This window comes from Parasteatoda tepidariorum, chromosome 9 (genome assembly GCF_982258835.1).
Source record: "Parasteatoda tepidariorum strain Cologne lab strain chromosome 9, Ptep-v5.0, whole genome shotgun sequence".
Lineage (NCBI taxonomy): Eukaryota > Metazoa > Arthropoda > Arachnida > Araneae > Theridiidae > Parasteatoda > Parasteatoda tepidariorum.
The window spans coordinates 23,150,825-23,175,108 of NC_141763.1; the positions used below are offsets into that span (position 1 = coordinate 23,150,825).

The 24,284-nt window shown below is 30.6% G+C and overlaps 1 protein-coding gene across 1 annotated transcript in view; it reads left to right on the forward strand.

Annotated features, from left to right (window-relative positions):
- The window catches only part of LOC107442626 (uncharacterized), a 108,707-nt gene that overhangs the window by 25,673 nt on the left and 58,750 nt on the right, over window positions 1–24,284 (forward strand). Inside the window, exons 7-22 of the mRNA XM_087151044.1 lie at window positions 1,859–1,954; window positions 2,968–3,012; window positions 3,397–3,450; window positions 4,283–4,336; window positions 7,368–7,421; window positions 8,738–8,791; window positions 10,881–10,934; window positions 11,084–11,128; window positions 14,084–14,137; window positions 14,220–14,264; window positions 17,461–17,514; window positions 18,540–18,638; window positions 19,744–19,788; window positions 20,164–20,262; window positions 22,080–22,187; window positions 23,642–23,695. Coding sequence (XP_087007170.1) covers window positions 1,859–1,954; window positions 2,968–3,012; window positions 3,397–3,450; window positions 4,283–4,336; window positions 7,368–7,421; window positions 8,738–8,791; window positions 10,881–10,934; window positions 11,084–11,128; window positions 14,084–14,137; window positions 14,220–14,264; window positions 17,461–17,514; window positions 18,540–18,638; window positions 19,744–19,788; window positions 20,164–20,262; window positions 22,080–22,187; window positions 23,642–23,695 — 1,014 coding nt within the window. The remainder of the gene's footprint in view (window positions 1–1,858; window positions 1,955–2,967; window positions 3,013–3,396; window positions 3,451–4,282; window positions 4,337–7,367; window positions 7,422–8,737; window positions 8,792–10,880; window positions 10,935–11,083; window positions 11,129–14,083; window positions 14,138–14,219; window positions 14,265–17,460; window positions 17,515–18,539; window positions 18,639–19,743; window positions 19,789–20,163; window positions 20,263–22,079; window positions 22,188–23,641; window positions 23,696–24,284) is intronic.

The window sequence follows — 24,284 nt, forward strand, 5'->3', positions numbered from 1 at the left end:
GAGGAAGTTGAAAATCAATCATATCAGTTTTTTCCTTTTAGCTAACTAAGAACAAAAAATTTATGAGAGGGGAATCATGCTAATGGCAAAAGGCTTAGCAGAGATGCCTACTGCTTCGGACAAGACAGAAATAAAAATTAAAATTTGTAGATATTAGATTAATTTTGCCTATTATTTAGAGGTTCGACGACGATCTGGTAATCGATAACGTGCCTGGAATTTGCCTTACAGCAACTGGTACTTACGGCATTGATTAATTAGAGGCTGCCTTCTTCATCTGTTGATTTAGCCCTTGGGCAACTAAGACTTTTGGCATATTTAAGGGTTGAACAAAGGGCAGAGATGCCAACTTGCTCCGGACAGCAAATAAATATTTTAAAGTGGTAGTTTATGATTCTTAGTTTAATAAATTAAATTTAGTATATTTTTATCCTCCATTATTTCTGAATAATTCGTAGGCTTATATAATTCACCACTTCATGGTAGTTACGTTATGCTATACGTTTTAAAAAGAAAGCAAAAGTAGTCAATTATTTACTGTTTTTAGGATTATTTTGGCGTACCCGGAGCATTTCTTGGATGCTGGATATTGGGGTTATCTCGGTGTTTGGCGCGAAGCGCCACTAACCGATTCATCGATTCTGTTTTGTTGTATTCTGGGAGGTCCTATATATCTTTGAAGTTGTAGTATGTTGTAACAACAAGTCAAGTCCTTAAGGAGTAAATCTTTAGTTTTGAAGGGAAAATCATCTTTGGATTGGGGAGATCCCCTTGAGTAGAGTTTGGAGCATTTCTTCGAGAGGGGCGTATTACTTAAACCTTTGAATTATTTCGAAATAGTGGTATGTAAAAATCTTATAAATTGAATTTATTAAATCAAGAATCATACATTAAAAATCTACCACTCGAAAATATTTATGGGTTGTCCAGAGCAAGTTGGTTTTTGTGTTCAGTGTTCAAAGAATGGCCATTATATGATTCAATAAAATGCTTATTCACTATAGGAAATTCGTCTTTTATTTTCATTAAAAAATATGAAATTACTTTCGGGATTTACTTCACATTCAAAGAACAGTTTGCAATAAAAGATATATTAAGTCGCTAAAAACAAACCAATTCATTTTAAAAATTAATAGACCTTCAGTATTTATGTGGATATTTTTTGAAAAGATATTTATTTTTAATATTTAGAAATTTTCTTTATTTACATAGATTTTTTAGAAGGCAAAACCAAAAACGAACCGATTTTTTTTTGAAAATTATAAAATATTCGTTATTTACATAGAGTTTTAGATTGGTTACTATATGAACAAGAAAAGAAATGTAATATTTTAAGAATGGTTATGATAAAAACATTTTTGTAATCATATCCTCAAAAGTTTTTAAAGAAAGCTCTCTTTTTTATATTCAGTATGGGGATAAAAAAGCGCTTTTTTTGTGTTTAATACGCCATTAGACTGTATTTCATTTCTGATAATAATTGTTTAAGTCCAATATATTAAACTTTTTTTTAAATATTGCATACTTTTTTTAAATTCATTTTTAAAAAAGTATGTAAAATCTATACTAAGATTGATCATTACAGAAACCGTATAGAATAATGAAATGAAGATTCGTTAAAAGATGGTGTTCTTATATTGTAACATAGAATTAAAAATGTCTTATAATTAATTATTTTTACATTTAGTATTATTAATTAAATTATTTGATTATTATTTTATATTATTTTCATAATATTTCATTTAATCGTGTATTCCTCATATTGAATATTAAAAAATAGTTTTCGCTGTTTACATTTGTAATTAAATTTAAAAAAATTTAATTTTTATTTATTGGATGAAATGCATTTTTGTCCTAGTTGAGCGCCTGGTTTCAAAGTCTGGCTGTGCAGCAGGGTCTTGGCGGTGAAAAGGGACCTCCTCCGGATGCATTTCAGTTCATGCAAGCACAAGTGGTACGTTTATATAATTCACCTAAACATTTTTCTTTTCATGGCTGCCAATTTTGGCGTTTTATCTCCCTGTAATATTTAACCTCTTCTGATATTATATATAAGGGGCATTCAAATGAAATCCGGTCACTAGTGTAAAGTAACGGTAACCATTTTATTAACTCACAAATGTAGTTATACAGAGTACACATACTCAAAAATAGTCGCCAAAACTGTTGGCACATTTATCCCATTGCGACACTAGCCGGTCAATTCCATCTTTGAAGAAGCTAGTAGGCTGCTGTCGGATACAGGCCTGGACCCAGTCACACACGTCGTCGTCCGTTGTGACTCAATGTCCGAATAAAGCTCCGTTTTAGAAGTCCAAAAACATGAAAGTCACACGGTGAAAGGTCTGGACTGTACGGTGGATGTTCCATCTTTGGTAGCCCGACTCGCCTGCATGTTCCGTAGTGAACGATAACTTGCGTGGCCACCTTCTCTTCGGCGTGCAAACTGCAACCACACCGTCTAGATGCAACGTCAAACGTTGCGCATGCGACAGTCTCTCTACCAATAGATTGTGCCGCCATAAACGCAGTTACGTGGCGCCCCATTAAGTCTAATGCAAAGTTAGAAGCACTGACCAGGTTTCATTTGAATGACTCTTATATTTTGAGTATACACTGTCAGAAAAATTCTTAATTTTAATCTCTTCAGTCTTGATGTATTTTAAATATGCAGTGTCAGAAAAATAATTCAGCACTCCAAAGTAATTTTAAAATACTTATCATTTTTCTTTAAGCCCTTTGATATAACCTACATCTGTATTGTTTTTAATATTCTTCTATATATTTACAAGCGGTCCGGTAGTTTATTTTTATTTTTTTAATTTTATTTATCTATTTATTTATTATTATTATTTGCGAAAATGGCCCCGAGTAGAAAATATAAAAGAAACTCTGCTTTTTAGAATTTATTATAAAGAGGTTAAATAATATTTTGAAAAATTATATAATTGTTTAATTATATTATAGGGCCCAGTTGGACCAAGGGGATCACCAGGGCCGGCAGGACCTTCAGTAAGTTGTTTATTTCATCTACATAATAAAATTTTTGTTTTCATCAGTACTTTTTCATTTTACATTCATTTACAAATACGTAAAAATTTGTTCTACATATGAACAAAGTTATAACGTGGTAAAAATACAAATAATGTCACACAAACATACATACGTACGATCGAAGTATCATTCTTCAATTGTCAGTAAATTATAATGTATTTATCAAAAAATAAAGTCATATTTTCTTACACAAACCGTTGCACCTTTTTCAGAATCAACACGGAGAAAGGTGCTTCATAATAGTACCGAAATAATCGACGTTCGTGTGACATTAATTGTGCTTTACGTTGTAATAGCTTTTTTCTTTTAAATACTGATTTCGTTCGATTTTACGTTTTTAAGGGACCACAAGGTTTTCAAGGAGCTCGTGGTGAAACTGGAGAGCCTGGACCACCCGTAAGTAGCATTTCACTTCATATTTTTTGAAGTTATTAAGATTACACTGGGGAGCAAATCTTTTGTTCTATTTATGCAAATGCTTGATTTTACTTAATTTGGGTGTGAGAATTTCAAATCGAATATTAGTTTTGTTCCTTAAGTTACAAATTTTTTTTAAAATGGCATTTTTAGTTTATTTAATGTTGAAATATACAATTTTAAAAACGTTATATACAACAGGAGTCGCATAAATGTTGCGACGAAATTTTGGGGGAGGTAGGGCGCATCATCAGGCGTAAAACTGCGTGGGAACCCATGCCCGACAATGTCGCAGTACCCAGCTGGGACTGTTTCCCTGTTATCTGAGTTATGAACCACAAGAAGAGACAGATCATAATAGGGAAGCGCTCATAGCGACGCATGACGGCATTTCCGGGCATGGGTTCCTATGCAATTTTGATCCTACTGATGTGCCCTGCCTTACTTAAAAGTTTGTCACAACATTTATGCATTCCCTATTAAATATTTTGTACATAGTACATTTCGACAAAAATATCTAAAAAAAAAACTAAATTTAAACTAAAAAAAAACATTTAAAAAAATGCAGCTTGGAACTAAACATTTTTAAAAAAAAATTCAACTTGGAGCTAAAGATTTAAAAAAAAATGCAAGCTTGAAATCTGCGATAAAAAAGTATTTGAGGTCTGTGGAAAAATTTCATGCAACAGAAAACAAAACAAAAAATTTTTCCCCGGTGTAATTAAAATAATAAATATGGATGTACAAAAAACTAAAAGTTTCTGCAATTGTTTCAATGTTTCGTTGACTTTTATTTATATTTTGATTTTAGGGTACTCTAGGGCTATCTGGAGAAAGAGGACTTCCCGGTCTTCCTGGTAAAGATGTAAGTAATATTACTATAAATTCTGGAAGAGTATTATATTAAGTCTGGAAAAGTTTAAGTAATTTTTTTCATTCACCTTTTTTTTCAACTCTAACTTCAGATTTCAATTTTTTTAAAAAGTTTTTTTTAATGATCTTGAGTTTTCTTTAAGCTTTATCACTTTCTTTGATTTTTAATAATGGTCTTTATATTTTATACATGTGTAACATAAGCTTTTACATCACAGTGAAAAATTTATTGAATGCTATTTATTTTGAGGAGATGATAAATGAAAAAGTGGAGCATCAAGTAAAACAAAATATTTCATTTCATATAAATTAATTTCTTTATCTAAATTATTAGGTAAATCAAAACTTTGAGCTGCGGACGCACAACCTAGTATTCGCATTTATCACACAGATCCTTTTTTCAAAAATTAGATAAAGTAACGTAATGACGCAAAAATCATAATATAATGCACAAATTTCATTTATAAATAAGCTCTGAAAATTTTATTTTTAATGTTTAGATTGTCAAATCCATGAAACCATTTTTACACAACTCGAATATAAATATCGTATTAAATTTTTAAAGGAACTGCAAAAAAATAATTAAAAAAAAACTTAGCAAATTTTATGCATGTATGCTATTTATATAAAACGAATATTTTGGTCATGAAAAATAAGTTTAAAATATTCTTTTACCAAGAAAAGAATATAACCAGTGTGTAATTATTTATATCGTGAGTTCTGAAACTTTGTAATATAGTAACTTAGGAATGAATAGACTAAATAAATTTATCTAATCACAATTTCTTTAGATTTTTCAAAAATTTTAACTTAGTAAATAATTATTCACTTTAAAATCTAATTAGAGGGAGACATTGGGCCAATTTTATAATTGTTTCTAACAGTACTTCTGTCTTTTTAGTTTTTAATTTGTAAATTTAAAACATATTGATATTCACTAACTTCTGAAATGAATGATCTATGGATGTAGAAAATATTATAGAATGGTATGCTTAAGCTCGGGCGATAGAAAAAAAAACATTTCTGACTCTATAATTGTAATTCGATTGGACAATAGCAAGTGACGTCATTGTAAGTAAATCGTGGCATTTATAGATTCAGAAGTCGATCTAGTTCTATACAAACGCGTGACGTCACTTACAAACATCCAATTAAAACTGATTTGAGCCACATAGTTAGGCGTTATCACTTCACTTCATTTCGAGTTGTAAATACTTAATTATCATTTCACTACCACTTGGAAATATCCATTTGGGAAAGAGTAAAATCTGACAGGTATAATACAGGGGTTTGAAAAATTTATGGGAACACTTCTATACTAACTCTATGCAAAAAAAAATTTCTTTTAGCAAATGTTTTGGAAGCTTTTACATGGCAATACAGTTGGCACAATTTGAAAGATCAAGCTTTAAGCTTTCAGAAGTGATATCTTTTTATCCCTAGCAAAACTTATCTCGACAAATTTGAGCGTAGGAAGTTTAAAGGTTCTTTTGTTTTCTTAAAACAACTTAAACCACTAAAATTAGAAAAACATTCTAATATAAATATTGCAATCCTACAGAATAATTTTTTTTAATGATCTATTTAGTAAAATTAGTGTTTGATTAGTGAAATTAGAGAATGATTTGTTACTGTTTGAATGAAAAGTTTATTACTTCCTGTCCTCTTTTTGGTCAAGCAAAATTTTGCAAAGGTACAAATTGCATCATTTTCAAAAGCTTCAATCATAATCTCAAGGGACAGAGAAATGACCCAGATGAGGTGGAGGTTCGAATTCTAGCTTTGATTGGTTGATACGAACTCCGCTTCCAGCTTGCTTTGGCCAATGTGTGCTGAGATAAAATATCCTCAGTTGTAGACTGATCAGGGGTTAGAATCTCCTTGCCGTTGAGCTAACCTTAGAGGATTTTCGTGGTTTTCCACTCCTTATAACGCAAATATGGGTAAGTTCCATCAAAAAGCCTTATACGAACAGTAGTTTGTCTGAAGGCTTGATACAGAATTTAAAAATGCAAGGCTATGGAGGTGAACATTGATAGTCGCGTAAACTCATATTTGGGTCGGTTGTTCGACGCCGGTTATAAAATTTAAGAAAAAAAAATTTCTCCATATTTTTTCCAAAAGTTGTCCATAATGTTTTCGTTCGTGTAAAATCTTTCAAAACATTCGTTGCTAAACAAATATTGCTCACACAAAATAAATTTACTAACGTTTCTATATCCCTGACCAACCACAGCAATTTACAAGGTGGCTACAATCGTAAAAAAATTTAAAAACTGGTGACAATTATAAGTTTCAGAAGGAAGTTGGAAATTTTAATTTCACCTTAATTTTAGGAATTAAGTTAGTTTTAAGATTTAGATCAATTTCGTTAAAGTTAGAAAGATATTTTGTTGGATATATATTAGTAATAATCCGTTTTTTAAATCTAGCTTGTTAAATTTCCTCCTGTTTGGACAATCTTGAAATAAAACAATAAGACACTACAGCAATATTTAAAAAAAAATGATTTATATAAATTCAGCAGACACTGTCTTTACTTTATATTTTAGTATTATTTTTAGTGGTTTTTAGTATTTTTAAAGATAAGTAGTACATTTTAGAATTTCTATGATTTAGAGTTTTATTAAACGATTTAATATTTTAAAATTTTTTTTCATCAACATTTATGATAATCGAAAGTATTTTTTGAAGAACGGTTTTTGTTTTTATATTTAGATTAATATTTAACTGAAATACAGTTATTCAAAAAAGAGCTAAACCTTTTAAAGAATAACTTTTAAAGGCATATGAAATTTTAGTTTTCTACTGTTATTTTTTATTAATATTTCAGTTTGTTCAATTCGTTTTGTTAACTTTTAATTTTATTTTTTGTTTATTTTACTGCCATTTATTTCTTAATTCAGCTGCTAAAATAAATTTTCAAACTGAACTGAGGTTTTTCAATGTTATTAATGAAACACCTCATGTTTAAACATGAATTATTTTTACATCATACTTTTCAACGTATTTGAATTTTGTAGGGCGAACCTGGCGAAGATGGAAGACCTGGCCCATCTGGGCCTCCAGGACCTCCAGTAAGTACTTTTTTTTTATTATTATTAAACACAATTTAAAATAATTTCTCATAATAATTTCACATTTTTTATAATAATTCACATTTTTGGAATATCTCATAATAACTTTAAATTGTGGTGCAATTTTTTTACACATGCTTTTTATCTGTATAGTAATACCACTTACATCTATTCTGTAAACAAGTTTATTATTTACCAGGCTTGACTAACGCAACAAAAATGTCACCATGCAATGGGTACCAGCGCACTGTGGACTTCAAGGTAACGAAACTGCAGATTTCTTGGCCAAAAAAGTCGCCAAGATTCTACAAATATCTCTTAAGCCAGTTCCTTTCCACACAGCAAAAAGGCTAATAAAAATCTCTCTTCGACCAACATTTGAGGCAAAACTCCAAGAAGCAAATAAAAATAAGGACTGGTTGTAAGGAATTAAAGGTATTCCGTCATGGCCAAGAGAAAAATCTGTGGCCCTTTTTCGCCTTGCCACTGGCCATGACTGTTTATCAAAACACCTGTATAGAATCAAAATCTTTTCACGCCCCCTTTGTCCATTATGTAACCTATAAGAAGAAATGGACGCTAGCCATCTGAGACGTTGCCCTGCACTTCCTCCTGGGCCCTTGTGGGAACGTTATTGGCGGGCGAGATGCATTATTACAGACCCATAGACTCTTTCCTTTTGTAGCTCTTGTTTCCGTTTTTTGTTCTTTCTTTATATTGTTCTCTGCTACAAATTTGTCTTTCATGTCTGCCATTGGAAAAAAAAGTTTATTTACAGTTCACATTTATAAAAAGAACAACTCAAAACGATTCAAGATACCTCTAAAAAAAAAATATTACCCTAAAACATGATCGCCATTGTACTACTGAAATTTGACTGTAAATTGCTAAGGAAAAATATCAGGCATTTCGTTAGACTTAGCCTTTCTAACGAAAGAATTTCTCACACCCTAAATTCTGAGGCAGTTCAGCTGCTAGGAAAGAAAAAACAACTCTTTCAAACGAATTAAAATATGTCTTGAATGTTTACGCATCCCTCAACTAGAAATATTTTAATCTTGAAACCATAGTCATTAACAGTGTTCTAGAATCTGGACAACTGGTGAGAAGAGAATTTTCGTTAATCAGACTGTAATGTAAATTTATGTTAATTTTCCCTATGACGACACGACCGGTTTTCTAACATATTATAACAAATTTTAAGACCGTTCATAATATATAGTTCAGGAGTTAGAAATATGTTCCTGGGTTTATTCTGGCTATGTCAACGCTGTGTTAAGTGATTCAATTTATAAATTTTTTTTTTATTATCGTAGGGTCCTCGAGGTCTTCCTGGAATGCCTGGAGTTCCCGGAGCAAAAGGACACCGAGTAAGTGTCTAATATGATTTTGTGTGTTTAGCTTTAGTAAAAGATATTTTAAGAGATCCGTTGTTTATATGAATTGCACAAAAAATATAAAAAATGAAGCGTTGTGTTTGAAGAGATTGCGAACTACAAATAATTGTGAAAAAGTACTGTATGCTTTACAAAATCATCTATCAAAGAAGTGTGGTCAGAGGGGGAGTTATACATGCTCTTAATCGTTGATATTTAACCCTTTAAAGGGCCATTTATTTCCAGTAAAGGTAAATTAAAGTATTTTTGGAATTGAAATTGTTTTAAGAATAGTAATTGATATAAGAAAAAAAACTCATTTAGTTTATAAAAATGCCATTTTTTTGGTGGTAAATATATTTAACACGATTCATTAGGAACTTATCGACTTTCAGTTTTCTTTAATTATAAAACAAATTTTATAAATGCTCAAACTTCAAAAGGAATTATGTATTTTATAACTTTTATACGTTTTTTTAAACTAACAAATGGTTACCACTTTTATTCAAAAGCACTTCAAGAAAGCTGAAGTTATTAACAAATGGAAACCTAAATTAAAAGTGGTGGGAAGTATACTTCCCACGGCCTTCGAAAGGGTTAATTTGCACAAATAAATTACGATTGGTACTTTATCCACATTACTACATTTTTTAAAGTATGTGAAATACAAGGTACTCGCTCTTGGTGTTTATACACTAAGGAAGGTACTTGTCTATCAATTTTTTACGGTTTCGAAGCCGAAAAGAATCGAGGATCTTTTGGGGGAACCCCAAACATAAAAATAAAATTTATTAGCAGTCGTGAACATATTGGTCGAAAAAATTTTTTGAATTATTTTGATAATATTTAATGTGAAGAATGAATTATTTTAAATAATCATTTTATCAATAAAAAACTCTTAAAGTAAAAGGTTCTATGTCAAAAAATTTAATGCGTTGGTCTAAAGTGGTATATACTCAAGTTCTGAATTTGTTTTTGATACATACATTAGGTGAAAATTAATAATAAAATATGTTGAATTGTCCTTTTTGTAAAAAAAAAAACTCTTAGAAATGTTGAGAATAGTTATGAGATCGTTAGGAATTCGTGAAGTTGGTCATTTTATATTAAATGGAAAAGTTCTACGAGAAATACTAATGCAATTTTTCTTATAAATTTTGCCTTTATTTACTGGCATTTTACTTAAATAATTTCATAAATATAACCAAACTATCAAAGAAAGGCTTATTGTTTTGATCTTAACTAAATATAGTTACAAGTTTAAAAGATTATTACTGATATGATAAAATGTAAACTCCCGATCCTTCCACGTTCCCAGGGCTCCGTGGAACACCATTTCGGAACAGAAGTTTTAGAGAATCAAAACTAAAGTATGTCCATTTCAGTACTTAGTTGTGCTTTATTGACGTTGCTTTTAACTTAAGTCTACGTAGCACTAATTATACCCTATCTCTTGTAGGTCACCCAAATTCGATTTCCTTTACCAATATTTTTAAGTTCATTCCAATTCTAACCTTAAAAAGACCTTGAATTTAAACTTAAACTGTATAAAACATCTGGGCCCCTGAGGCCGCTTGCAGCCCTTTTTTCATTCATCTTGAGCTTGATCTGTGTGGTGCTCCGATGAGGTTGTGGAATGCAAATAAAGTAAAGGAGTATTCATGTGGATCATTGAGGTTCTGACTATGTAATTACATGCAGTAGGGTGATAAAACTGTATTGTAAAAGTACGAACTTTAGCTGAGCTGATATGATGAAAATTCGGTTATGTATATGCTATTGATGTCGACAATATAATGTATCATTGCAATAGTATGCTGCTATTAGTCTGATGTTCTTGTCTTTAGTCAAATTTTCAAATAGGGATATTTCATTGAAATTTGTTAAGACATCTTGAACTTGGAAAAATAAAATATGAACTTACTCCACTTTCAAAAATAACGTTACTGAAGGATACAAACTCTGACGCTCATCACAAGTTTGTTAATATCAAAAGGCAACGGTAGACTATTTCAATTAACTTTTTGTTTTAATATACTGATTAGAGTAACAATAATTATAATTATTATTTCCTTCTTTAAAGGGATTTCCTGGCCTAGATGGATCAAAGGGAGAACAGGGTCCTCAAGGAGAGAAAGTAAATATGTTTCTGTATTTTGGAGAAAGTAATTAAGAACTTGAAGACATTTTACATTGCATGCTTTCAAATTTAAAAAAAAGCATTTAAAAAAAGCATTAAAAAAGTTTCCTAAATAAACCATTCATATCTGTTTTTGTTTTTAATAGGGAATGCAAGGTCCGTCAGGAAAGATGGGAGCTACCGGCTTATTGGTAAGTAATAAGTTTTTGTTATTAGTTTTCATTATTTTTGCTACTTATTTTCAAATTTTAACTTTTTGCAATGACACATCTGAATCAACATCGAAAGTAACTACTTTAAAGCTTAACATTTTCATGATTAGTAACCACATTATGTAATAACTTTAAAAATCATACTATGTAGTTTTGATAATTTAGTGTTTATGTTACGGTTGAAGTGATAAATCAGGTTATTATTAATGCTAACCGGTCAATATTAATAATAACCTCTTCTTTTGATCAAAGTGAGAAATATCGCAATTTATTCACTTTAACCGGTTAGCAAAGAGGTTTGGTCAATGTGATTAAACGGTTTATACAACATTGGGACAGGGATGTGCCTCTTTGTATCTGTGTTACGGTTTAAGTGATAAATCTGGTTATTATTAATATTAACCGGTTAAAGTTAAGAATGTCCACTTCTTTTGGTCAAAGTGAGAAATAAAAAGTGAAGATTTCCGTATCGTGATCTGTGAGTTGGGGTATGCTATAACTGGTGCCGTTGTAAGAGTGGGGTAAACGAAGTAATTGCCTAAGGCCCGCAGTAGTTATATTAATATTTTTTTGTATAATTATTAACATTTATATTATTTTTCTGGGGAGATACCAAGTCGAAGAGAATGACTCGTAGCCACCCCAGCGCAAACATCTAGAAGTTTTTTTTTAATTAATTTTTCCAGCTTAAAATCAAGTTGGCATCTCGGCGATTGTAGTTGGGATGGCAGATCACGATTCGGTAATATCTTCAATAAAAACGCTTAAGAATGACATTGACTAAACTTCATCGATTATTACTAATAATAACCAGTTAATGTGATAAACTCGTTTAAATTATTCACTTTAACCCCTTATTTGGTTATTATTAATATTGACCGTCTCGTATTAATAATAACCGACTATTCACAGTGACCGTAACAGATACATTATTTCAAACAACATATTAAAGCATTCGGAGTGCAAAGGTTAAACGTCATATGTATAAATTTTGAATATAGGTTAATTTTTGTATGTTCCACCGCATTTATATTTTCTTTCATTAAATTATTTTACATGTCTTTCATACTTCATTTTTAAGTTGTATTGTTGTATGAACAATTGAAGATTTATTGTTGTAAACATTAAAAATTCGTTTTTAATGTTTTGTGCTCTTCTTTAAAAGACATAAAGATGAAACTTTCGAATCAAAAACATTTCAATTTAGTATTGGAATGTTTCATACATTTTCTTTTAAAACAGGAAGCATAATTAAATCAAAAACTCTCAATTATACTAAGGAAAAAAATTTCTACTGCTTTTTTAAAAGACCCTGAATAATCAGGACAATATTTTTTAAAAACTAAAAGTGATAACGAAAGAGACTCAAAATTTGTAAGTTTCTATCATTTAGCTGCCTGCTTGGAAAGATTTTACTAAATGGTAGAAAAATAAATATAAGAGTGGCAAGATTTTTCGAAAAATTAAACAGTTTCTACATTACTTAACTTTTTTACATTCTGTGTACTTTAAAATGCTATTTAAATTAGGCTAAGCACTAATTTATTTAAAATATATGATGCCATATTGATATATAGCAATTAATAATTGTGAGGAAACGAAATATGATATTACGATTCTAAAATTTTAGATTTCAAAATGCTGAGTTATGACGTCACCGTATGGTGTCACTGGAGAACAAAAAGTTAGAATGTCTAGCTATGCTATTATGTCTTATTTACATAATTTTAAATAATTGTTGTCCTTGTAAAAAAAAACATTAGTTTTTGCATTAACATGTTCATTGCGAGACGAGTGCAGGTGGTTATACTAAATCTATCATTGGAGAGTGGTAATCCATAAGGATAAAATCAAAGTTAAATTTTCTTATTTTAGCTACCATTTTAGTTTTAATAATTGTCAACAATTTTATTTTAATAAACAGTAAAAAACGTTAATGTCAAGAGGAAACATCATATTTTCAGTTCGTAGTTGAGTACGTAGTTAATGTCACGAGAAAAGATCATATTTTTGACTTGCAGTTAAGCACGTAGTTAATGTCATGAGAAAACATCATATTTTTAGCTCGTAGTTTATTACGTAGTGAATGTTATGAGAAAACATATTTGTAGCAAAAATTGCTGGATGATAATATAAGAGAATTTCGTCACAAGGTATCGTGTAATACAGCTACAAACGTGTTAAAACATAAAAGAATAGCTTAGAGGAAGAATGAGGAAAGTGACATTTTAGGGGTACTTATGAACCAGGGAAAATAGCTTAAAATGGTTGCATCAATAGGGGTATGTTTAAGGTAGCAGAATTGCTTTTGCTTTCACTTTAATCATAACTAGTCTACATTAGTTTATCGTATGCATACATAATTTTTATTTCAAATTAGGCAATGGTAAATTATAAAATAAGTAAAGAATTATTTGTCTCGTCTTCTAAGAAATAAATACTAAAATATTTCAAATACTACTTTTTTTCCTCCATACCCTGATTTTAGTTTCGCTAAAAATGTCCCTTACGTCTTCCAGTACGCTCTTCAAATGTTGATGCCACTGAAAAATCGGTGACTGTATAAATTGGCGTGCATGCTATCACAACGAGTAATATGAGATTATGAGAATCTTTAGATTATGAAAATCTTTATGAGAATCTCTACTAACATTATCAACCAGTTTTAATTTTTCGAACATTTTCTGTACATAGATATGGCATCTGAGGCTGTTACTTACCATTATTTCTTACTGAGAGACTTCCACCAATAAAGTATACATATTAGAATCTTGAATTAACCAAACATTTCGTTATTATTATGGTTACTATTATTGTTTTTTACTCTATGTTTGTTCATTTGCATGTATTCTGCCTAACTCAAAGAATTTTCCTGTTTGTTAAATTTTAAATAAAATTTCGTTGATTAAAAATCTATTGTTTAATTCCTTACAGGGTCCCCCTGGTCCAAGAGGCGAAAGGGGACGTGAGGGCCCTACTGGCCCACCAGTAAGTGTTTTATTTCTTCTCAGGAATAAAAATCTATTAGCATTGCAAAGAAAAAAAAATCATATTTTTTATTGTTTTGCAGGGAATAAGAGGTATTGATGGCCTGCCGGGACCTCCAGGCCCACCGGTAAGTAAGCGACTTTAACTTTTTTAAATATTTAGTATAGTTGCTAATTTTTTTAAATTCATATAATTATGAGTAGGACTACTAAAAGGATTAAGCTTTTTCTCTTCAGAATTCAATAATAAGCATTTTTGATTCTTTTTATATTGTAACATAAAATTAAAGTTTAGGAAGAAATTATTGTTATGTCATCATCTTCTTCTACTATCTATCTTCTACATAATTTACTTTTGAGTAACTGTATTACACAGAGGAACAATTTTTTTTTCCCATTCTCTTCCGACAACTACCTAAAAACATATCTTTTAAAATTAGAATAAAGTATATTCTTTTAACCTGTAGAGTAATAAGGGTCAGTATACCTCAGGGCAGTATACTGGGCTCAATTTTATATACATTATATACACCTACTAGAAGGCTTCGCCTCCTGCTCGCTGGCGCTCGCCAACCCCCGGAACTGTTTTCGCAGTTCATTTCGGATTGCTTCGCAATCCGATGCTCGCTTTGCTTGCTCATTGGATACGTTCTTAACGTCTAGCTTTTGTATACTTTTTTGAACACTGAAGTTCCGAAAACTTTTCACTGTAGAAAATTCTAAACCTGTGCATTTCAATATTAATTTGAAATTGTAAACAGTTCACATATTTTTCTTAATCACACTATTCTAAATTTCAGTTGTTGAGAAAAGTAACTGTTGTAAGTTTTGTTTTAAAGTCTTTCCCACCAGAGGGCTAAAACCATGTGTTGTAAAACAATATGAAATAGTACTGAACGCCGGATGTAAAGCATCGGCTTCGATGAAGATAATTTCGTGGGAATTTTTTTGATTATTCGGTGAAAATTCACCCGATTAGACATATGATGCTCACTATGTGCTCTTGCGTGCCGAAGCCTATCATTTGAAACGTATTAGCGTTTTATATAATATAGATTAGCCATATGATGCTCACTATGTGCTCTTGCGCGCCGAAGCCTATCAATTGAAACGTATTAGCGTTTTATATAATATAGATTAGCCAGATGATGCTCACTACGTGCTCTTGCGCGCCGAAGCCTATCAATTAAAACGTATTAGCGTTTTATATAATATAGATTAGCCATATGATGCTCACTACGTGCTCTTGCGCGCCGAAGCCTATCAATTAAAAATGAAAACTGTTGCCAACGCGAGAAAAGAAATATCATCGGTTTTATTGATACATACATACGTATTAGCGTTTTATATAATATAGATGATTTTCTTATTGATAGAGGTGACTATAGCGGTCTGACTGCTTATTTCGCAGATGATACAGGTGTTACAGTCAAATCAAGATCTGTTACAAATGCCGTAAATAAATTACAATTTAAAATTCATGAGTTTGAAACTTAGTGTTCTAACTGGAAGGACGAAATTCATCTTTAGAGAAATTTAAGGTATTTTTGAGGTGCCAAGGTTGATTTGAGGTATAGGCGATGTTATTGTGAAAAACAATCTTAAAAAATCAACTTCCCAAGATGTATAATCAAGGTGCATGAAGTTGTTTTATTCACAGTTGAGGTTGTTTTGAGATTGATGGAAATCTACTTTAGAGCAACTAGTTTAGGGAGGTTGTTTTCGGGGAGTACGGTTTTTTTCCCTACACTTCAAGCAAATGCGTGTATAATTAGCCTCATTTTTACCCTCTACCTTTGAAATGCAACAGTAATTAGATAAACATAAATGATAAGACTTTACCAGTTAGCTTATCATGTGGAGCAGTTTGAAATTGTTACTAATTTAAGATTTTATTGAAAGGTTCAAAATTACAAGGCTACGGATTTGAACAGTGTCTAAAAACCTTGAGAATTTGAGATTGAGACTATGACGTGTAATAAAATGCATGTTACTACCATTAGAAAATTTTCCATCAAAAACGGAACTCTTCTAGCTGAGTGCTAATTGTAATGCTGATTCTCAGATTGTGACATAGCGACCACGAAGCTAATGTGGCTGCTATTTCATTCAAAACTTTCATGATGAGATTTTCACTAATATACTTTCGTGGAAACAAATATCTAATATACATTAATTTTTAAAATAAAAATTGGTAGTCATATTATAAAGATTCTACTGTTTAAATATTCTACTGTTTAAGTGAGTAGAAGGACACCGTACTTTAAATCGCTATAATAATATTACATCTTTCTTCTTTTTCTAGTTTAGTATTAGTGCCGAAAAGTATTTTTTGAATCGTAAAATGTATTCTGATTTGGCATCGTGCTAGAATTTCAGATAAAAAATAGCGCTTTTTACTTAATGCATAATATATAAATAACTCTGTAGAACAAAAAACGCTTTTATTTTCTGTTGCATGAAATTTTGTAACGGATCTTGGATATTTTCGTGATTTCAAATTCAATCAATCCATATTCTTTTTGATTGGATCATATGACATCTATCATAGCTGTTCGTCTTACGCCAAGAATTTTTAGGTTTTCTTCGTTTTCTAAAGTCCTGGAGGTTCCAATCAAAAACTTGTTTTACTTAAAATTTCCAAAGTATACGTAGAAAATGAACAATCCATTTCCAATAACCTTTTTTTAATTTCCAAGTGTTGTTGGTTTCTGTTTTGCTTTTCTAAGAATTTCTGCATAACAAATTTTATGGTAGCACTTGATGCGTAAGATTCTTCAAAATCTGCCGTTAATAAATACTTGCAGGTTTTTGTTTAATATTATTTTTATTACAATGCCACATATATTTGATCCATAGAACAGCACAAATCAACATAATTGAAAATTCTAATTTCTATTAAATTTGTTATGCTTTTATTTTTCCGGAATTTATTGAGAATAGCATATCGAGTAGTTGCCTCGGGCTTTGTTTCATCTAGTGTATTTTCAATTTTTCATCCTTTGTAGTTAATTATAGCTTAATACGGAAAATACAGAAAAATATTATGATACGTAAAACTGTTTACTTCTCTAGTTTGTTATTTTCTAAGAATATGTCAATGGTTTTCATTTACTTTTTTAAATTTTAGTTTTATTTCGGTTCATAATTAGCCTCATTTTTACCCTCTACCGTTGAAATGCAACAGTAATTAGATAAACCTAAATGATAAGACTTTACTAGTTAGCTTATCATGTGGTGCAGTTTCAATTGTTAGTATATAAGTAAAGATTTCATTGAAAGTAGACTACAGGATACACTTAAAATTCATTATTTTTCTTTTAGGGGCCCATCGGAAGACCGGGACCTCCGGGATTTCCTGGTTCACCTGGTGCAAAGGTACAGTACATTTTACAGCTTTTAATTTTTTCCTTCATCTAAGTTTTTGATTTTGTAATTTTCCTTATTGCTTACCGAGTAAACTTCAAATGGAAAAATATAGACAGACAGTAAAAGCAGAAAAAATACGCTTTTTCGCAAAAAATAAATTTTAATGTTTGTGATAAAAAATCATTTCAAATGGTTAAGTAAGTAAATGCGATACATTTAATTGGCAATTCCAAATGATGGTAAGTAAACGAATAGTTATGAATTAAAATTAGAATTAATGTTAAAACAAGTTTTCCACGACCTTAAGAAATAGAAAATATATGAGTGCTAGATAATTTTTCTTATGACTACTGGAAAATGTGCTTAAACGAAAGAATTAAAAAGTTATTCCTGGTGTATTTTGTGCAATTATATATATTTCCTTTCAGTGGCGTTATTTTGGGGACAAAACCCCCTCCGAAATTATATATATATATTACTTGATTAATGAACTATTGCACGGTTAGTAATGAACTATTGTACGGATGTAGATTCACTATTCATTTTTTGTAATTTAAGCGTTTATTGTTGTTGTTGTCGGTCATTAAGACAGAGGGGGTGCGATCTATGGCTCAGAGTTCCACTTTCTCCACACTCATACGTTACACCCGTTTATAGGGTGGACTCATTCATAAATCCATTCATTCATCCACAGATCGTAATTTTGACCTGAATCAGAGAACAATCAAATCGTTAAGCATGATTAATTTATTTGAAAGTTAGAATGTTCTTCAGTTTAGAATGGTTTTACGCAAAAGATTTCATTTGAATAAATTAAAACTAATATCAAACAGCGATGTATACATTAAGAAATTGAGTATATCAATTTAAAAAAATAGTTCTTATTATTTTAAATGCCCTGTTAAGAAAACTATTTATGCAAGAGTAACGTCCTTATCAGAAATCAAGAACTCGTAAAAAGAAATTAAACTTTTTTAATCGATTCTAGTTATGTGTGATATGATATGATATAAACTAAATGCGCGTTATTTCAGGGAGATGCAGGACCTGGTGGACCAAAGGGGAACCAAGGATTGCAAGGACCCCGTGGAGAGGCTGGTAAACCAGGTTTACCTGGGGAACAAGGACCAATGGTATTTTTTTATTTTATTAATTAACAAATTTTTAAATTTATCACTTGCTAACTGATATACGATGAAATTTATACTAAAATTGTAGCTGATTTTTATCAACCACATAATGAGGTACCTTCAAACAAATACGGAATTTCCGTAATTTTAGAAATCATTTCTCTTATTCATTTACATGAAAATATTTTTCTTAAACATTTATTCGAATATTTCATTAAATCAGAGTTTAAATAGCTTCGCCCTCCTCTACACATAAATTGTTTTAACAAACAGCTAAAAAAATCATTTTGAAAGGTGGTTGGTATCTTAAATTCGAATCAAATTTTATACTCGGTTTAAAAATTGTTTGCTTAAGTTCACTATCACAAAAATAAGTATCCTCTAATATTATAGGGTAGGGTTAATGAGTAAAAATTATTAATTTAATGTAAATCTAATAGTATAAAGTGTTTTTAAAATTCAATATAAATCTAATATAAAATATTTATAATATTTATTTTAAATCTAATAAAATATAATCTATTTCGAACTGACATTTTTGTGAATTCGTGTGAATTAATTTAAGCATTATACCGCGCTCTTTTTTGCTACTGTATCTATATAATATGTTAATAATGCCGGATATATATATTAATAATGCCTAAAATTAAAGGTAAAGATTTGTTGACACCACTGCCCTAAGCTTTCACAGTGTCTTGACGCGGTGTTTATGACACACTTCAAAATTAATTTTGGCAATTCACGAACAAACAGAAAAGGAAAAAAACACATTTCTTTTCATATAAATGTTCACTTTTTATGAATTAGAATCGCTTGGTAAGATTTATTATTATAGGGGAAGTCTAAAATTTGCCCTTATGTGCGCAAGTGATCTTTACATTTTTATGATATAGATATACTCTTATAGATAGTATCAAAAATAAAAAGAACAGTTCTGGTAGCACTGCCATTAAAAAAGTTAAGCTTTCAAAATATTGAGGCTGTGTTTGTAACATATTTTGAAATATTTTCAGTCATTCATACGACAAACGAAAAAAAACTAAATTTTTACACTAACTTTGATTTTTTCCGAAATTGACAATATTTTGTAAAAATTTCTTCATTCTAGGGACCGTCAGGAAAAGATGGAGCTTCTGGCGAAAAAGGATCTCAAGTAAGTACTTAAATTCCATTGTGATTTCGATATAATTAACTGATTCCATAAATTACCTGTTCCAACATTCATTATCATATTTCGTTTGAATAACGCATCATTTTTGGTATGAACAAATTTTGCATACATCAAGAATCTCTTACTTTCAAGCATATTTGTTAAATAAAGGAATACTAATTTTGTTAAAATCTTTAAAAAATCTCCTTTATATATTATATCTTAGAAATTCCTTTAACAAACAACAGTTGATGTTTTCATTATTAGTGTTTACTTTTTCTCTGAATATTGTTATTTCTTGTTAACCTCTTCAGAATCGATGCACACATTATAACACTAAATACTGTTATACAATACAATTATAATTTTATTTTAAAGGGTGAAAGTGGAGCAGCTGGCCCACCTGGTTTTCCTGGTGCTCGCGGACCTCCTGGATTGTCGGGCAGTCCCGGATTAACTGGACCGAAAGGATCACCTGTATGTTTTTTTTTCTATATCTAGCACATTGCACTTGAAGTATAATATGATAATTAAAATATATGGTAATTAAAAAATATGCCAACTAAAAAATATGCTAATTATACAAATTTAAGAGCAGGGATTAACTCAACTGGAAGGATGCTCAGTTTATTGCACTTTTTAGATATAACTTTTTGCTCTTGAAGTACTCAAAACATACTGTTTTTTCTATCGAATATGAAAAATCAAACAAAAGTAGGAGCTGGACGATTGCCCGGTTTATGCTTGGATGGTGTCTTCCTTGGAGTTTTCCATACACTGATGTTTGTTTCCGGTTAATGGCTATTGCCTAGCATTCCTCACACTTGAAGTTTTTGTAATCTATCCCAGTAGTGAAATCCGTAACCAACTCTAAGAGGGGAAAAATTTTAGAATTTTTCCAAATTTTGAAAATAAAAATAAAATTTCAAAAAATCCGGCCATGCATTCCTTACTTTAATCCATCTGGGGAAAAATAATTCATTCACTTAGAGAGGCAGTTTGGAATTGAAAGACTAATCTAAAACTCCAATTCTAAGATGCCTCCATAGGTAATGCTGCGTAGTTTTTTCGCCCAAGCAGAGCTCTACTTACTGGAAGCGGTGGGATCAGTTTCTGTGTAATATAACCATTTGTATTTAAAGTATTCAAAACATACTACTTTTTTAATTTAATAAGTAACATTTAGCAAATGTAAGCACTGGAGGAATAATCGTATGCTCTTTAGATTAAATCTTTTACATTTAAGTATACTATCCTTTTTTTTTTATGAAATATGTAAAATTAAACACCGGGCACATTCACCGGACGAATGTAAGTACCGGGATGTATGTATACAAGACTAAGAGGATGTCTTATGTGCTGATGTTCTCTGTAACTGGCTCGAAACGATGCTTAGGAGGTTTTGTCTATTATAGCTATTGCATTTAAAGAATTCAAATTATTAAACAAATGTAAGAACCAGGAAAAATTGGACTGAAATCTTCCCAGTTTGTTGGTGTGTCTCTATATCTTTTTGCATTGTATTAGTACTGAAAACATTCTAATATACATATCTAAGCACTGATAAACTTAAAATATATAACATCATCTAAATTTAATACCTATTTGAGCTAACTAGGGTTTTATTTAACTTTTATTTCGTGCCTGTACGGAAAAAAAACATGTTATACTCAAAAGTCTGTTACAATAACAGGTGGAAACTGCAATATAAACTACTAATAAGTATAAGAACTTTTTTTTATTTTAATTTAAAGACATCAGATTATTTTAAACAGTAAATTTAAGGAGAAAAAAATTAGTGGACTCTTAAACATAAAATAATGAATGGCCTGATCGTTGAGTGATATGTACTATTCGTTATTTCATGTATCAGAACATATAAAAATATTTTTAAAAATAATTTTTAGAATAGATAAATAAGTTTAAAGCGCTAAATATTGTGCTCTGTTAAAATAATAGCGCTGCTCCGATTTTTACTTTTGGACACGAAACTTGCTGAAAGTCTTTCACGTAAGTAAAATTTAGCTTATATAGTGCAGCTATTTTAGAGTTATATTATTAAAAGATCGTCCACTTGAAACTTATTTTTAATTTTAAACATACTTAGAAACTATTTTAAAAAAGGTTTCTTGTTATTACATTGACTTACATGTCTCATAGACATCCAAAATTGATTGGCACTTAGCTGCTCGATGTGCTCACTAATCTTTATAGTTATAAATAATATCTAAAAGTTTATAGAAAAATGAAATGTTTGTTTTATTTTGTGGTGATATTTCTAAATTATAATACAGGGTATTCCAGGAGAGCCTGGAATAAAAGGAGAAACAGGGCGTAAAGGAGAACAAGGAGGACCTGGACCAAGGGGCTTGCCAGGAACACCTGGTCAAGCCGGAAAAAGAGTAAGTAGAATTAAAATAGAAAATATTGCAAATATTTATCATTTAATTATTTGTAAATTTTAACCAAGTATTTGAAGGTATGGTTTACTATTAACACTATCCACTTAAACAAACCTGCCATTACTCGTTTCCTCAGTAGACATCTGTCATCAATGACTTATATCGATGGTAATAAACATTTCGGAATCTGCACTAAGTGTTCCGCTGCCCAAGCCTCCCCTGAACATATTTTATCTTGTCTGGGACTTACCAGGCAGGACCTGGTTCAAGCTACTCTATTGGTGCTAGACTTTCTCAGAGTGAACGAGCTTATGGACCTGATCTGGGCTCTGCTGGTCATGGAGATGAGAACAACAACAACACTTACACAAAAAAAAAATTTAGATTTTTTTAAATGTCTAATATTAACTTATTAACTGTCTAATTTTATATAGAAATAATGTGGAAATTACCTATTATGTAATTGCAATTTATGTTACTTGAGTTATGCAATATCTGAATAAAGTACAAACTTTTATGTTAGCTGCCACTTAAATTTAAAAAAAGTAATATTTTAAAAATTACACACGCACGTAGTAAAGTTAAAGGAGCCTTTTAGACTAACAAACCTGCCTGCTTTCTACGCTTTTAGAAAAAATTTCGTCCAGTTCAAACTAAGCTTATCTTTTAATGTATTGTTCATCGTTTCATAAATTGTATTTAAACTTATCTTCCTCACCACTGCATTTAATAATGTAAAAGTTAATATAAAATGTCACTTTGATTTTGCTGCATACTGGCACAGCTTTTAAAATGTACACAAAATTACGAGGAATTCTGAAAGCTTTTAGTTTTTAATAGTCTACTACTCTCTAAACTGTTTTGTTCAAAGCGTAGTAGTTGACCACCCTGTCCTGAGTGTCTTGATGATGGATTCAAGTCCAGCTTTTAACTTGGAAGTATCTTAGAGGTGTCCATATTCATTCGTGCTATCTGTTCTTCAACTTATTAACGGCTTAGAATTCGTTTTTGTATAGAGCACACGGGGTCTGCATTTTAACGTGCAACGGAATCTGAGAAAATTAAATTTTATAACCGAAAAATTTGTAATAAAATAATACAGTGGATAGGTAAGGTTATTTTTCGAAAATACAAATTACACAAGTGCCAAGTCGTAGGGTTGTTGAAGAAATTTTTTAGTGGTAGAAAGTTTTATGTTTTAACATTTAAATCCGCAACCATGGCAAATAGTTCAAACATATAATTCAGATTATAAAGTAATTATGCTTTTAAGCGTTGTTGAAGCTTAATTTTTAGAAAATTTCTAACTATCACTTTGTAAAATTTTTAATTTTTTGAAGTAAAGCTCATTACACAATGTTTTGAAACCCGAAGAATCATTTAAGCAAAACCTAGTAACGAAGGCATTATAGAAATATTGTAATTCAACTTCTAATTTGACTATTTGTATTTAGGGAAAATCTGGAGCCCCCGGATCCCCAGGCCCGAATGGACCTCCAGGAGAACGTGTAAGAATTTCTTCATTATTTATTTTATCGCATTATGAATATGTATATTTTAAAGTTCATTCTTCATTATTCACCTTATCATTAGCCTGATGTTATTGGCCTCTAATAAAAACAGGTGTTTTAACATTATTATTGTCAGTCTCTAGACTTGAAATATCTTAGCAAACTCCATAGAATATATTATTGATCAACAGTAAAGCACGTAAAGTGATATAAAGCTTGACAGTTTATTTATAATAAAGTTTTTAAACTATATTCAAAAGATGCAAAGCTTGTCAATATATGGAATTGCTGACTGAAAAAAGCATAAACTTTCAAAATCATTTAAAAGTGAAAGAAAGGTAGGGTTTGCTTCATTGCTTAGTAAACCTTCAGGGAAATGCTTTCTTAGAACGATCTAACAAGCAGCAGAAAATATTATAAGTTTTAGAACCAGAGCGTCACCTGTTGAATAGCCGTATAACTAATTTTAAGAATAAATTATCTTTATACCTTAGCGGTACGCCACAAACTGTATTAACTTTCTTGACTACCTTTTTTCTCTGAGTAATTTTTTTAAATCATCTCATATGTATTGAAACACTCGTAT